Source organism: Pezoporus occidentalis, unplaced genomic scaffold (assembly GCF_034315485.1).
Source record: "Pezoporus occidentalis ecotype Australia unplaced genomic scaffold, CSIRO_AGI_Poc_V1 ctg59, whole genome shotgun sequence".
In the NCBI taxonomy this organism is placed as follows: Eukaryota; Metazoa; Chordata; class Aves; order Psittaciformes; family Psittacidae; genus Pezoporus; species Pezoporus occidentalis.
Window position 1 is genome coordinate 5,407,617 of NW_026915932.1, and position 16,823 is coordinate 5,424,439.

Sequence of the window (16,823 nt, forward strand, 5' to 3'; positions counted from 1 at the left end):
CTTCAGGCCATCAGGGCAGAGATGCAACATACAGATGGGCCCGTGATCGAGGGGTGGACTTAACAATGGACACTATTGCCCAGGTTATTCATGCGTGTGAAACATGTGCTGCAATTAAGCCAAGCGGTTAAAGCGTCTTTGGTATGGAGGACGATGGTTGAAGTATAAATATGGGGAGGCCTGGCAGATTGACTATATCACACTGCCACCAACCCGCCAAGGCAAGCGCCATGTGCTTACCATGGTGGAAGCAACCACCGGGTGGCTGGAAACATACGCCGTGCCCCATGCCACTGCCCGGAACACTATCCTGGGCCTTGAGAAACAGATTTTGTGGCGACACGGCACCCCAGAGAGAATTGAGTCAGACAATGGGACTCATTTCCGGAATAACCTTATAGATATTTGGGCCAAAGAGCATGGCATTGAGTGGGTATATCACATCCCCTACCATGCACCAGCCTCTGGGAAAATCGAACGGTACAAGGGGCTGTTAAAAACTACACTGAGAGCAATGGGTGGGGGAACTTTCAAGCATCGGGATACACACTCACCAAAGGCCACCTGGTTGGTCAACACCAGAGGATCTGCCAACAGGGCCGGCCCACCCCAGTCAGAGCTTTTACATATTGTAAAGGGGGACAAAGCTTCCGTGGTGCATATGAAGAATTTGCTGGGGAAGACAGTCTGGGTTATTCCTGCTTCAGGTAAAGGCAAACCCACTCGTGGGATTGCTTTTGCTCAGGGGCCTAGATATACTTGGTGGGTAATGCGGGAAGATGGGGAAGTCCAATGTATACCTCAAGGGGATTTGATTTTAGGGGAAAACAGCCAATGAACTTAATTGTATGCTGTTGCCTGCTGTGTAATGCTTTTATAGCCCATCAGCTAGATGTCTCCAGGTCATCAGCGACTAGCCCTGACTTCCTTCCACCCATCATCCCAACAGAGAATGAACTTTGATAGAACTGGATGAGTTCTGCAGTAAAGGAATGACCAGCATCAGCAGGCAACGATCCAATAGTGCACACAGCCTTTCCTGCCCTGAAAGATTGTTACAAGAGATGGAACCTGACATCATGGACCGAATGGACTCGGCAGCATTATAGGGATTGGTCCATGCACTAAGAAAATGATCTTTTTCTCTTGGTCTGTGTGTGTATATGGATATATATATGTGGGAGAGCGATGGTGTATTGAAAATGTGGGATCTGAGCATGACGTGAATGGTATGGAATAAGGGGTGGATAATGTTCTAGGTTCAGCAGTAGCAGTCATTTTTCTCCTTCGTGGTAGCTGGTGTAGTGCTGTGTTTTGACTTCCATCCTGGGAACAGTGCTGATGATACCGATGTTTTTGGTTGTTGCTAAGTGATGTTTACGCTGACCAAGGACTTTGTGAGGCTCATGCTCTTCCAGGGAGGAGGGGAAGCCAGGAGGAAGCAGAGACAGGACACCTGACCCAGGCTAGCCAAAGAGGTATTCCATACCACAGCATGTCATGCCCCGGTGGGGGGTAACTAGGAGTTACCCGAAGGACTGGGGCTTCTGGGGCGGACTTGTTTCTTGGCCGGTGGTATTGTATTCTCTTCCCTTGTTATTTTCTCTTATTGTTGGTAGTAGCGGTGGTGATTTGTGTTGTACATTGGTTGCTGGACTGTTCTTGTCTCAACCCGTGGGAGTTGGACTCTTTCGATCCTCCTCCCCGTTCCTCCGGGAGCAGGGAAGGGGAGAGCCCCGGTGCGGGGGGAACCTCGATTGCTCTCAGCCCGGCACCACTCACTGGGAGCGAGTGAACAAGCTGTCTGGCTAGGGTTTAAACCACGACAAATAGAGACAGGTTTTTTGTGAAGCTTACTAAAATGTGATGATACAATCAAGGTTCTTTTTGTTGATATTGTCAATTAAATGACAAACAGTCCTCTCTTGAAATAGATTCTTTTATAACTCCATGCATATAAGCACCTGAAATTTGAAACTACATTTGCATAATCTACATAACTTTCAGGACAAAATACCCTTCTTTGAGGGACTGATACAGCATAGCTTACTCTGATGTAAAATTAACCCTGCTGAATAGAGCCATATTGAGTTTAAGAACTGACAGGTATAAAACTCCTCAGCCACTTCAGGCCTCACTTTACAAGGCATTGCATTTTACAATGTGGATAGAATTTTACAATAACAGTATCTTATTCTTCAGATAAGGTCAATGTATTTTATAATAACAAACAGTGAAACTGAGGTATGATGTTATTTATATGCTGGATTTGTAAATAATTAAAAAATAATTCTTAGGCTGAAAACCATTGAAGGTCTAGTATGTATAATTTATGTTTAGTTGCTGGCTTTAGAAGGAAATTAAAATAATTAGTGTGTATAATCATAGTGGGTGTATAGCACTTTTGTTCTCTTATGAGATTATTAAGCTTAGCATTGTTGACTTCTCCTGTTCACTGGTAACTACACATAGTTTGAAAATTAATTTTAATAATGTAAATTAGTAATATGTATTAAGAAACCCGAGACTGATTTCTTGTTTGTTTCTTTTCCTTCCTCCTCCAGTTTGTTGCTCAGTCTAACTGCCAGCAGTTTCTGAACACTGTATGGTTTGGACAGATGGCAGGATATCGACGCAAGCACACATGCAAGAAAATTTTGACTGTTTTGATGGTTGGCATTTTCTGGCCAGTTCTGTCCCTGTGTTACTTGTTAGCTCCTAAGTCTCGAGTAGGTCGCATAATTCACACTCCTTTTATGAAGTTTATTATTCATGGAGCTTCATATTTCACGTTTCTGCTATTACTTAATTTGTATTCTCTTGTCTACAATGAGAATAAGAAGAATACAATGGGTCCAGCTCTTGAGAGAATAGACTATCTTCTGATAATATGGCTAATTGGTAGGTATGATTTGAGGAGATTGGATAACAATTGCTCATGTTCATAGGCTTGTAGAATGGTTTGGGTTGGAAGGGACCATGAAAATCTCTTTCCCCACCTCCCAGTAGACCAGGTTGCTCAATGCTCCATCCATACTGGCCTTGATTGAACAATAATAATTTGTACTACCTTGTGAAACTGATCATGTTACTCATTGCTTGACTGAAATTTGCTCTCACAAGGGTAAGTGTTACAGGGAAAATAAGCCAAATACATTTTGAGGAAGAGATGACAAGTGTTACAACAATCTGTAGTTATCACATAAAATGAAGTGTAAGACACGGAATATTGTACGATCTAACAGAGGAGATATGTGAATTTTTCTTTAGGACTGGTAGCATTCAGAGTGATGCAAGTGAGATTCAGTTGTGCAATAGCAAATGAATGTAAAAGCTCTGTGTCTTTCTAGACATTTTAAAATTCTGATCTTGATGAGGAGGGGAAAAACATGAAACAAACAAACAAACAAAAAAGTCCTCAACAAAACACAAAACAAAACCCAGCCAACCAAAAAAAAACAAAACCAAAACACCAACAAAAATAACATGAAGGCAAAGCAAGTATGTGTTCTTCAGATGGATAGTTTTGTAAGAGCCTGTCATCAATTAGTTTTTCTAGGTGCTAGATAGTGGAGTAATATTGATTCAGACCCCAGTTTAGGTTTTTTCCAACAACTTTTCATGAATAGGTAGTAGTATTTAGTATGTAGCTGGTTTAAGCACTGCGAGTCAAATCTGGTTTGCTTTTTCATCAGCCAACAATCCATGGAACTTTTAACTTCTTCCAGCTCTCTTTTGCAAGAAGTGTTTGGGTAGCGCTCTTAGAGATATGGTTTAATTTTAGGTTGCCCTGTGTGGCGTCAGTGGTTGGAGTTGATAATCTATGTGGGTCCCTTACAACTCAGGATATTCTATGAAGTCTATAAAAAAAGCAGTAAGAGCTTCTTAATTACTTGTGTCTGTATGATATTCTGAATATTACCAGTAAAATGGTTTCTTTGAAAACCTGAGATCTTTATGTAATTGTAAAGTAGAGGCACAGAGATTCTGGCTTAGAAATATTTTCTTTATACCAGGAAGAAGAGAGATTTTATGTAAGTCTTTTAACAAAGTGTACATACCACACTTTTTCTTATTATGCCTTCCTACATTGCTGTGAAGCTGGCTCAGCAAATAGAGTCACACATAACTGATTTTTTTTTTCTCTATTCACTGGGTCTTGCTCTATTTTATGATTCTGCTGGGTGGAAGTTTAAGAGAAATTGCAAAGATCTAAAAGCTGAGCCAAGTCTTAATAGTTTTGAACTACCATTTATACACATGCTCTTCTCTTGTCTTAAATAAAGTAGTGTACAACTGAAGTGCTCACCCCCCCCCAAACATTAAACAACTGATTACTCATAGAAATCAAAGGTACCATTATATTTAATCTAATGGTCCTTTCAAGTTCTATAAAATGTCAAGTCCATAACAGACATTCAGTTAGTAAAATTCTTAGCAACTGTATTTTTCCATACAGCCAGACATGGTTAACAATGGTAAAATTGAGCTTTCTATAAAGGTCCTGAATATTTAAATGTATGTTGCTCTTAGTTAAACTTCCAGTGTTTGTAGTCTTAAGTCATGGTCTCTGCTAATGTTGTTACCTAGGGTAAGAAAGGTTTCTACTTTTTGGATCTTTTCAGTAGCAGTTACTGAGCTGATTACTCTGAAATTTTTTTTTTTTTGATGTGTGTAGGTATTATAAAGATATTTGGTACTTTACAGAGCACTATAATGCTTTCTATATTGCTTTTGGAAAAAGGTGAATACTTCTCAGTGAGAAGCAGCATTTATATTCTAGCCCTCTGCTTTTATTTGAATTTGACCATTTTCCATCCAGTTTTTCTCCTGTTCCCATTTTTTTCTAGAGAATGTGTTTCTTCATTGGAAGGTAGTCTTGAAAACGTTAAACATCTTGTTGCCTTATGATTAATGTTTGTAATCCAGTACAAAGCTTCTCATAAATTTAGTAGGTTACTCCATTTCTTTCTGTTTGCTAAAATGTCATTTACAAAAGCCAGTCAAAATACTTTGGTTGTAAAAGAATATCTGTTAAGTGCTGTGGCTTGACTTCTCTGGCTTTTTTTTTTTTCCTGCAGGAATGGTGTGGTCAGATGTTAAAAGACTCTGGTATGATGGTTTAGAAGACTTTTTAGAAGAATCCCGTAATCAGCTTAGTTTTGTTATGAATTCCCTGTATTTGGCAACTTTTGCCCTCAAAGTCGTTGCCCATAACAAGGTGGGTACCCGTCTTCATAGTTCCAGAGCTCCTCTGGGACTGCCTTGTCCTATCACTACAGTCCCTAATGAAGAGTGCCTCTACAGGATCCTTGTAGGTGCCTTTCAGATACTGGAAGGCTGCTATGAGGTCTCCACACAGCCTTCTCTTCCCCAGGCTGAACTGCCCCAGTTTTCTCAGCCTGTCTTCACACAGGAGGTGCTTGAGCCTCCTGGACATTGAACTGTTTGACCACAAGTCTTTGCATGCGGCCATCCAGCCAGTTCTTTATCCACTGAGTGGCCCATCTATCAAATTGATGTCTCTCGAGTTTAGAAACAAGGATGTCATGCAAAACAGTGTTGACACTCTACACAAGTCCAGGTAGATGACATCAGCTGCTCTACCCCTGTTCATCAGTTCTGTAGCCCCATCATAGAAGGCCATCAGGATTGGTCAGGCAGGATTTCCCCTTAGTGAAGCCATGTTGGCTGTCACAAACCACCTTGTTGTTTTTCATGTGCCTTCGCATGCATTCCAGGAGAATCTGCTCCAAGATTTTGCCAGGCACAGAGGTGAGACTGACTGGTATTCCTCTTCCTGAAAGTGGGGCTTATATTTCCCTTTTTCCAGTTGTCAGGAATTTCACCTGACTGCCATGATTTTCCAAATATGATGGACAGTGGCTTAGCAACCTCATTTGCCAGCTCCTTGAGGACCCACAGATGGATTTCATCAGGTCCCATGGACTTGTGCACATTCAGGTTCTTAAGATGATCTCGAACCTGATCAGCTGAGCTGCAGGCTCCTAGCCAAATCCTGTCAAGGACTTGAGGCTCCCTTGGTGGCTCTTGCTACTCAGAATTGAGGCTTCTGAATGCTGTGTTTCCCCTTGCTCTGGTGTTAAAAGCATTTTGTCTGAGGCAAATGGGAGTTGGAATATACATCAAGACATGTCTGAGTACTTAAAACCCAAACAGAGCTATAGTCTTCCTGGTAAGAACTGGGTGGTCTTCCAAATGGCTTGATGTTAATTTTGGGAAATCTCAATATACAGCTCTTATGATTTGGCCTTTGGGCTTGCCCGATTCCATGGATCGGTACTATGCAGAAAGCTAATGGTAATCGCTGTGTTTTGCTTGCTTTTTTGTTATGGAAAGTTTCATTCAGCTTTTGATTACATATACTCAAATTTCATAAGTGGCTGTGGGGTTTTTTGTTGTTTTGTTTTTTTTTTTTTAATTTATTTTTGTTTGGTGGTGGTTTTTTTGCTCGGGTTTTGGGCTTGTTGGGTTTTGGTTTGATGGGTTTTTTTAGTAAGGAAAAGGCCCAAGATGATAGAAGAGCCCTGTCTTTTCTGTGTGAAAAGCCATCTGGATTTGATCGAAGACACAAATTTTGAAAATGATCATTCCCATTCTGTTGTTAGAAGCATAGCATATTGCAGAAGTTAGAAGCACAGTCCAATTGAATATGAATATTTTAGCAAAATTCAGGCCACTGCAGTAGCACCATTATTTTGTATAGCAAACTGTGAGTTGACAGCTGTCGGGCAGTTGGGGGGGAAGTAAGCTGGTTCAGTTTTTTCCAGCTTGGTGTTTGGCTCGTTTCCCTATCCTTGCATTGATTCCAGAGGCTGGTAATCATTTGGAAAGGAAAGCTTCATTTCTTGGAGAGAATTCTCTCTCTCTTGGAGATAGAATGCCATGTTGGGCTGCCTTCCCAGCCATTTGTTTTGCAAGCAGCACATGTCTGTAGTAGTAGTAGTTCCTTTGCTGAAGTAAGAGCACTTTGTGGCCAATTTAAGTTGTAATATTTTTTAAGATGCAGGACTCCTGTCCTGTGTAGCAAGCACATAATGGCATTATTTTGGCTATTTTTATATGGAAAAACTATTTTTATAGCTTATTCATTATTTAGAAAACTAAAAAACTGTTTTGTTTACATTTTAGGTCCATATTACAGGCACTGAAGCTGTCAGAAGTAAAGGAAGAGTGTAGCAGAGAGATTTGTACATATAGAATTGCAATGTATAAACCCATGTTTATCCCTGTTTCTTGCCATCTTTGTGCACCACTCTTTTGGGAAAGTAATTTTATAACAGCTTTGAGTACCTTAGTTTTCAAATGTTCATCTTGAGACAGCAGAAGCTGTTAATATAATGCTGAATGTTTTCAGCTAAGCCAAAAGTTACAGATCTGTGGATATTCCATGAATAGTTGAATAGTATCTAATGGATCTACTTTAAGGGTGTGTTTACTCCAACAGTTTACTTGTGACTGCCGTTCTCTGTAGTAATTCATAAAATCCATTGATTGAACCTCAGGTCCTAAATTTTTCCAAATCTTTCTAAAATCGGTTAAGACCAGGTGTCACCACATTGCATGTGTACCTTACTTTGCAGCATTTTGATGCTGGTTTTGACTGAGGCCTATTACACTAGACAGTGTACATGTTTACGAAGTAATGTGCTTTTTCAGCATGCAAAACAGAGTAGAAGGGAAAGCAAAACAGATAAATAAATGGTTTGTAAGCAAGTAAGTGGCAGAATTAAGTGATGAAGTTAAATCATCAGATTTCTGGCTCCTTCTGGAATGGCTTTTTAAAATGCTTATGTCTAAAAAGTGTGGTATCTGAAAGAGGTAAGTCATCTAAGAATCGTATGTGTTTATTTCTTTTAGGTTGTTTCCTGCTTTGAATGCAGAAATAGGGATTGGTGCATGGGTACATTGCTTTATTTATAATGTCAGTGATCCCAGTTTGTCCTTTTTATATTATAGTTTCATGATTACGCTGAAAGGAAGGACTGGGATGCATTTCACCCTACCCTCGTGGCAGAAGGTCTTTTTGCCTTTGCTAATGTTCTCAGTTATCTGCGTCTCTTCTTCATGTACACAACCAGCTCTATTCTGGGACCGCTTCAGGTGAATACCATTACTTGAGAAAATATAAAACTTATTTTTAATTTGCTATAAAATATCTTATTGAAAAGAGAAAAGGAGTGAAAGTAAGAAACTTGGAAAGTTAAAAATATAAGTGATATTGCATTGGAATTTGATTTTTTTTTTAAATCTCTCATAAAACATACTCATTTAGATGGAAAAAGGTAAGGGTAAGAATGCAAAACATAGTGTAATTAACTTTCTTACAGTAACTTTTCCATGATAACTGTACCTATATTTTTGTTTTCATCTGTTGTTAGCTTCACATACTGCATAAATGTCTGCAGTCTGACAACTAAGGATCAGGTTCTTCCTATAAAGTTATATGCAAATGATTATCTTGATTTCTTACCCCTAAAAAGGACAGATGAATGAGGTGTGTAGCAAGGAAGAGTAATCAAAGGCCTTTCTGTTTATGTCTGTGATCTAAGGGTGCACATTGAGTTGCATTGTGCAAATTGCTTTAGTTTGAAAAATACAAATCTCCAAGGGTATTGAAATAGTCATCTATTTCTCACCAGTTATAAGAAGGGGGAACAGGTTTCTTCTTACTTGGAATTTTCTGGATCCTTCCAGTGAGTAATAATGGCAGTAAGAAAACCCAACACATTTTAATTATGTAATACATTCAATTCAGTCATCTGGAGATGGTGGGTTAACAGTCTTGTGTTGTGATACTGGAACAATGGAGATCACAACAGTTTCTACGCAAATTTTTCACTTGAACTTAGAATGTAGCTTGGTTTTGTGCAAAGAGTTAAGTTTTTCTCTTCTTGATTTGAGAGCAGATACGGAGTTTTCTACTGACTTTATGCCATGTACTGTTTTTTTATTAGTTGATTTCTTTTTTTTTTTTAAGCACAGACAGTCTCTTAGTCTTGGTGCTATTCATCAAGGTAAACTGCAGATAAAGCGTGTGGACTGGAGGGTGCAGTATGATGCTATCCAGGAGGTATACCCTTGGGGAGAGGGGAGGGAACATGGACTGTTATTAAGCTGTCGCATGGATAGGAGGCACTTACCTCCCTGAATCCTTTTTAGATTAAAATGAGGAAGAAAGCATCCTTCTAAATAATATTGTGAGTAGAAGTCGCTTCTTACTCCACTAGCAATTTTTTTTCCCTTCTGTGTTTTCTTTTGTTTAGCTTCAGTCGTCAGCACTGACTGATACTGTTTCTTTGCCGGTGAAAAGGCCTTACAGACTAAAGCACTTGTTATTAAAAGCATTGCTTACTGAAAAAAAGCTTTGCATAGGTATACTCCCAGGTTCTCTGGCCCTACTTCCTGGAGACTTATGACAACAAATCAGATCGTAGAATCATAAAATGGTTAGGGTTGGAAAGGACCTTAAGATCATCTAGTTCCAAGCCTTTTGCCATGTGCAAGGACACTTCACACTAGACCATGTCACCCAGGGCCCTGTCCAGCCTGGCCTTGAACGCTGCCAGGGATGGAGCATTTGCTATTTCTTTGGGCAGTCTGTTCCAGTGCCTCACCACCCTCACAGTAAAGAACTTCTTCCTTATGTCTAACCTGGACTTCCCCTGTTTTAGTTTGAACCCATTACCCCTTGTCCTGTCGCTACATTCCCTGATGAAGAGTCTCTCTCCAGCATCCTTGTAGGCCCCCTTTGGATACTGGAGGACTGCAGTGAGGTCTTCATGCAGCTTCTCTTCTCCAGGCTGAACAGCCACAACTTTCTCGGCCTGTCTTTATACGGGAGGTGCTCCAGTCCCCTGATCATCCTTGTGGCCCTCCTCTGAACTTGCTCCAACAGCTCCATGTCCTTCTTATGTTGAGGACACCAGAACTGTACAGAGTACTCCTAAGTGGGGTGTCATGAGAGCAGAATAGAAGGGCAGGATCACCTCCTTCAACCTGCTGGTCATGCTAGCAGACAAGTCACCGTTTTTTTTTGTATCAATAATTATTCCCCCATTATTTATTTATTTCATTTTCCCCTATTAATGATAGGGTTTAATTTATATAGCTGGTTGTCAGCATTGTCACTGAGTTTGCAGGGTCTGTTGAATACAAAGCACTTGGAATAAGCAGGGTAGTCATCCAGTGATTATACTGTTTGAATTTGTCCTAATAGGTCAAATCATTGCTTCATCCTCTTTTCTAATGAGCAGGACTAGTTTTAAGAGCTTTGTGGTAAGGGATGGCTTGTAAGGATGGTACAAGAATCACTATTAAGTGTAAATATTTGGGAGCAGCATTTTTATCTAACTCTTCTTGTGCAACTAGAGCTATACCAAAGGAGGTTCTCAAGTAAATAATTTTGTCTCAGATCACCAGGTCTCATATCAAGGCTTTAGGATCTAGCTGAAAACCTCCAGCTTGAAGGTTCAGCTCATTTTTATGAGTTGGAGTACTTAATCTTGCTGCACAAATATTATCTCTTAGAATATTTTTGATAGAGTAGTCCTTTGAAAAGAAAAAATAATTGGTCTTTCCAAATCATTGTAAAAAGTACTTGAAAATCAGTGTTCATACTTCTTGTAACCAGTTTAATATTATTGGAAGATGCTTGATTCTCCTTTCAGGATTTTCTTTGCTTCACTACTTGTCCTTTTGTCTCTAGCTGTGACTGTATTGCTGTTAATTATTTTTAGGTTTCTTTTATAAATTTTTAAATTGAAATATACTTGCGTACTTTGAAAACATACTGAAGTTTTTATGTTGCAGCAAGCATTAGGCTTGTTACAGAAATTGATTGAACACTGAAGTCCACATTTTAAAGAGATTCACTGTTTAGTGTTCATATTTATTTATGTACTAGATCTCAAAAGTTTTTTATTAGGAGGCTATGTTATGAAATTTTCCAAGTAAATAAAAACAGTCAACAGTCTCCCCATTCAGTGGTACACTGAAGCTTATGTTATTAATGTTGGCCAGTACAGCTTGTGCAACAACTCCTAGAGTTTTTCTGAAAGTAGGTCACAAAGTTCAATAGTGGTAATCAAATATGGCATGGAAGCCCAATGGTAACGGGGGAAGAGGCAGGTACTGTGGTCTGTTGGCTATTTGAGTTATTTTTAATCATTCAGTTACTTACTGATTAATAAAACCTGTTTAAGTGCAGATTTGTAAGTTGAATGTGTGGTGGTTTATTATTGTTAACAAAAGGTAGCATATTATTTCCCTAGACTGGATAATTAGTTTTAAAATCCTTAGAAATTCTAAATACATAGAAAAGAATAGCACGAATATGTGAAGAAAGCAGTTGGTATTTGCTCTGTGTCATTACACTATTCCAAACAAAATAGTTTGGGGTGAGTTGCACTTTTTGTGCATCTCTGTTTCATCTACTTGGTCTCTCTTTTTCACTTGCCTTCAGCCATGTATCAATTAAAAAGTAAATGTATTGTTGTTGGGGTGTTTTTTTTCTTTAAAGGGTTGGACCAAATGGTACAAGTACTGCGTAGCTCTGCCTGCAGTTGCACATTGTCCATGACGGTGGCTAACTGCAAAGAATCAGAGAGGCTCTGCTGTGCAGCAGGGGTACTCCCTGAGCTTGCAGCAGCATGGGAAAGGAGCCAGAGGTGGCACTGCATCTCGCAGTAAACTTGTGCTTGCAAAACCAGACCAGTGATACAGTTCTGAACTGTGATTTGTACAGATTGTGATTCTTACAGGATCAGGCTTTCCACACACTAATTTCTTATACAGGATTAGATTTACCCAACCCCAATTTCTGTATTTACATTCTTTATAATAGTATATTATTCTCTGAAGAAGTTTGTAGGAAGAGTAATTTAAATGATGTAAACAGTTTATGCTGTGTCTATAAAAAAAAATTAAGCTTATGACAAAAGCAAGTCACTGATTTCTCTATGCTGGAAAAATGCACAAGCATAATTTTAATTTTTTTTTAAGATGCTGGGTTTGTTTTTTTTTTTTTTTTGTGGGTGATGGTGTTGTGTTTGGGATATTTTTGTACTGTTGCGAACTTCTGTATAGGATGCTTTGAAATGGAAACTAATGATCTGAATTCAGTGTCCTGTATTTTATACATCCTTCATTTTTTTTATGTGCTTCAAAGCCTACATATTGTATATATTTAAAATCTTACATAAAACATACAGTGAATTAGTTCTGTATTCTGCAGATGGGCTTTGGTATACTCCATTTTGCTTAGTGATGAATTACAATTCCAAATGTTTTGATTGATTCACTGAACTTATTGTTTTCTTAACTTTCTATATTGGTACTTATGTTCAAATGCATTTCATTTAGTGGTTTTATCTACTGACTTGTGAGTTCCTTATTACTACTGGTATTACAAATAATATTGTAGATATCTATGTTGTAGATACTTTTGCTTATGGTTAATTAAAGGAGATGAACTTATTAGGTGATGTTAAAACTACTGAAATTTTCTTTCTGACATCTAGAATTTTTCACTGAAAAATGGTATGAGGGTAGCTCCTGATTTTGAGGTCTGTTTAGCATGTAAATTTTAAGTTAAACATTTAAAATGTAAGTAGATACTTTTTTTTATTGATTAGAGGATGAAGGAGAGATTACAGACAAATAATTACATGTTTTACTAAAACTGGAAATCTATTTCACAGATTTCAATGGGGCAGATGCTGCAAGATTTTGGAAAATTTCTGGGCATGTTTCTTCTTGTCTTGTTCTCATTCACAATTGGATTGACCCAACTTTATGATAAAGGATTTACTGTAAATGAAGAGAAGGATTGTGCGGGTATTTTCTGCGAACAACAGAGCAATGACACATTCCATTCGTGAGTTCAATATTTATGAAATAGCTTTATTGTTCCTAGTAATGAAACAGAACTGGAATTTTTCACTGAACTTAGATTTACGTTCAATAAACTTATTTTTGGCGTTTGCTTTACCTAACCAGATTTTTTTTCTTGTTTTTGTAGGTTTATTGGCACTTGTTTTGCTCTGTTCTGGTATATATTCTCCCTGGCACATGTAGCAATCTTTGTCACACGTTTTAGCTATGGTGAAGAATTGCAGTCTTTCGTGGGTGCTGTTATTGTTGGTACATACAATGTGGTGGTTGTGATAGTATTAACTAAACTCCTTGTGGCAATGCTTCATAAAAGTTTTCAGCTGATAGCAGTAAGTGGTTTCTGATTAATTACCAGTAATTACTAGCTGTATCTTTTGGATTTTGCACAAATTTCTTCCTACAATGTGTAGCCTAATCTACAGACCTCCACGGATGAGCTCTGTCTCTCAGTTCACAAGGGGCATCTTTCCTTGAACTTTTCTGTACTTTATTTTCTTGAACTTTTTCTTTACATTGATCAAAATAGAATGGGTACTTTACATGATGAACATATGCAAGGCTTTGGCCTTCTGTGAATTGAAGGCTTTCTTGATACAATGCCTGTTCAAGTCAAGATGATATTCTTGATAAGGTAGTGTTCGGCATTTGATAGGGGGTTTATACCTTTATAACTGAATTCTGTGTTTAGAATATATAATGAATTGATCTGGTTTTATTTTGATTATTTAATATATATTAAACATTTATTGAAATACTGTATAATGTATTTATTAAAATATTATATAATCAAAGTTGAATAACAAGTTTTATTTTCTCATACTTGAAAAACTATGAAATATCCTGTTAATATTTTTCTTCTGATCTCTGTTAATGTTTCTGATGCTCTAGAATCATGAAGATAAGGAATGGAAGTTTGCTCGTGCCAAGCTGTGGCTTAGCTACTTTGATGACAAATGCACGCTACCTCCGCCTTTCAATGTTATTCCCTCTCCCAAGACTATCTGTTATCTTTTCAACAGTCTTAGTAAATGGATCTGCTCTCATACATCAAGTGGCAAAGTGAAACGTCAGAACAGTCTAAAGGTAAGAAATGATTGTGGGCTTTGAAGCAGGAAAGGTGCTGCTTTCTAAAATGAATCAGCAAACTGCTGCTTGAAGCTGCCTGTCACATGGTGAGTGCTGCTAAGGTAAATAGAGCTGTAGAATAATGCGTGTTGCATCCAAAGTAGAAATAAGTAACTGTTGCCTATTCTATTAACTTTCAGTTCTGTGAATTTCAACCCCCTTATCTCCAACCCTAAATCCCCCAGAAATGATTTGGAAAAAATGCTTTGATTGATTGAAAACTCAGAAACCTCAAGGAAGTATGTGCTAATCTGAAAAATTGTGAGGTTATTCTGGTTATTATTTAGGCTTGGTAATTGTTTTAAACATATGGCAAAAGTGTTAAAACAAAGAACCAAAAAGGATCACTGAACCTCTCATTGTTGGGGAAGGGATTTTTTTTTTTTTTGATTTATTTTATTTAGGTTAAATAAATGTTTTTATTGTACCCTGTAATTTTGCATACTGATTTTGCATCTTCTTGCCAACAAAAATAACATAAAAAAAGTAATTCAAAGACTTCATGAAATGTGCTCTGAGAGACATGGAGGATTATGGACGTCTTAATTGCTCATAGTTCAATTACCAAGTCAGGTAGACTACAATTTTTCACATCTTACATTTACATTTTATAGTCATCTTATATTCATATATAATAATTTAATTTATATTTTGCTGGCAATTTACATGCATTGTATATTTGTGAGTGTCAGGATGCATCTATAAAATAACTTTGCTATTTTGTTCATGTTTACTCTGTATAATTGTGTACAGGCTTTAGATCTCAAAACTCACTTTTCAGTAGTAAATGTATGATGTTTGTTTAAAGGAATGGAGAAATCTGAAGCAGAAGAGAGATGAAAATTATCAAAAGGTGATGTGTTGCTTAGTCCACCGTTACTTGACTTCCATGAGACAGAAGATGCAAAGCATGGATCAGGCAACTGTGGAAAACCTAAATGAACTGCGGCAAGACTTGTCAAAATTTCGAAATGAAATGAGAGACCTGCTTGGTTTTCGAACTTCTAAATATGCCATGTTTTATCCAAGAAACTAAGGCCTGACTTTTAAATGACAGTGTGTACTTTTAGCTACCTGTAGGTGAAAGTGTTGACCTAATTCTATGGACAGACCAAATAGAAGATTACTGTGCAAAAAAATACATCTGAAAATGTGCTTGCGTGAGTTGCACCTAAATGTGGGAGTGGTGGAAATAATTGCAAAACCAGATACAGTAGTTTTCTTAAGCTCTTAATCTTAGCATGTATATAAAATTTGTATATAGGAATTTTTTTAATGTTCATCAGACTGTGGCTGTCAGGTGTCAGAGCTTCATAACTAGCACAGTGTGTTTATTTCTTCTATTTTTGCTGTTTCTTCCTTTTTGATACTTGCTTTTGGAGTTGTGGGAGAAGATAGGCTTTTTAAAAGAAAAATCCAGCCTATGTTTATTTTTAATAGAAAAGTCAGATACAGAATAATAGAAAATTTCCAGCACAGTTGGAAATTATGTTTGACTGTAGGTTACAGTGCATGTGAAGACTGTATGGATCTGAAAGAGGCAGTTCTAGTGCCAAGTTTTGTATGTTAACATTGACTGTATACTAATATTTGTAGAATACAGGAAATCAAATCATCAAGACTCTTCCCTTTTGTGGGAACATTGACATTTTGAACTCAAAATAGACCAACCATTTCTTGAATGTTTATGGCTATATGTAAGACAATCAGTTCCTGCTTGAATTTTTCAGCTGTGCCTCAGAAGTACGTGTTACTATACATGTTAAGATTTGGAACAGAATTTTAAAACTCATAATGTTTAGTATCTTGGGGTTCTAAAATCAGGATGATTAATTATTTGAATTATTAAAACCTGTGATTTAACAAAAATGAGGTGGAGCACACAAGTGCTGATGTTAGCAATGCTGAACAATTCCTTTGAAACACTGTACCCATTTCTGTGAGAACGTACGTTGAACCTGGTCACTGGGCAGATGTAGTTCAGGAAGAACTGCCTTAGACAGGTTTTCTATATCCTACTTTTAAACTTGTATTTCTTTTTTCCTTTGTTTTTACCACAGTTTTTGCCAAGCTAAACATTTTGTGTGTGTGTGTCAGGAATACTAAGTTTTGTGAAAACATGTGATTTGACTTTGCTTACAATGGACAGTAAGGGCTTTGTGGGTTTTCTGTGCTGGAGGGTCCTATATGGCTTTATATGCTTATATTCAAGTTGACAACTTGTAATTGAGAAATGTGAGATTCCTGTATTTTTAATTATGAAATGAGTATATTTATGTCAGCTTAAGGATTGATTGACAATTTTACTGTTACAGTGGTGATCTTCTAAAATGGTCATGTCTGGAAGGCGCAGGTAGCCATAGTGGTCTTTGACTGCAGTTGATTTTGGGAGGTTACATAAGTGGAGGCTTACATGAATGTTTACTTTTTTGAAGGAATTCTTATAAAACTTTCTTGTAAAAGTAATATATTTTCTGTACTATGAAATTACGTATTTCTGAACGAGAGTTTAATACACTGCTTCTGGAAGTCTTATAGAGGGATTCTGATAAGTGTTGGCTCTTCATGTGAATAAGAAGCTAACTTCTTGTGTTCAAAGCAAAGAGGATCACTGAATTTTGTATTTGAACTTAAATCTTATGTTTGAATAATCTTCTGTTTGAATTATACACCAACATAAAAACTGTGTGCTGTGTATGTTACATATATCCAAGAAAGGAAGCAGTCCAATAAAGCTCTTTGAAAAATATTATTGTATTAGTCATATTTGAAACATGTATCAG

General features: G+C 37.6%; 1 protein-coding gene across 3 annotated transcripts in view; it reads left to right on the plus strand.

The window, feature by feature from the left end:
* The window catches only part of TRPC1 (transient receptor potential cation channel subfamily C member 1), a 36,082-nt gene extending 19,293 nt beyond the window's left edge, over positions 1-16,789 (plus strand). For 2 of the 3 annotated variants that reach the window (XM_062639015.1, XM_062639016.1), the window contains 7 exons: positions 2,565-2,901; positions 5,082-5,221; positions 7,981-8,124; positions 12,723-12,898; positions 13,043-13,244; positions 13,804-13,998; positions 14,849-16,789. In XM_062639015.1, coding sequence (XP_062494999.1) covers positions 2,565-2,901; positions 5,082-5,221; positions 7,981-8,124; positions 12,723-12,898; positions 13,043-13,244; positions 13,804-13,998; positions 14,849-15,076 — 1,422 coding nt within the window. In that variant the 3' untranslated portion in view covers positions 15,077-16,789. Of the gene's footprint in view, positions 1-2,564; positions 2,902-4,332; positions 4,354-5,081; positions 5,222-7,980; positions 8,125-12,722; positions 12,899-13,042; positions 13,245-13,803; positions 13,999-14,848 lie in introns of those variants that run through there. The other variant, XM_062639017.1, reaches the window with a different exon arrangement.
* Positions 16,790-16,823: the final 34 nt, after the last annotated feature.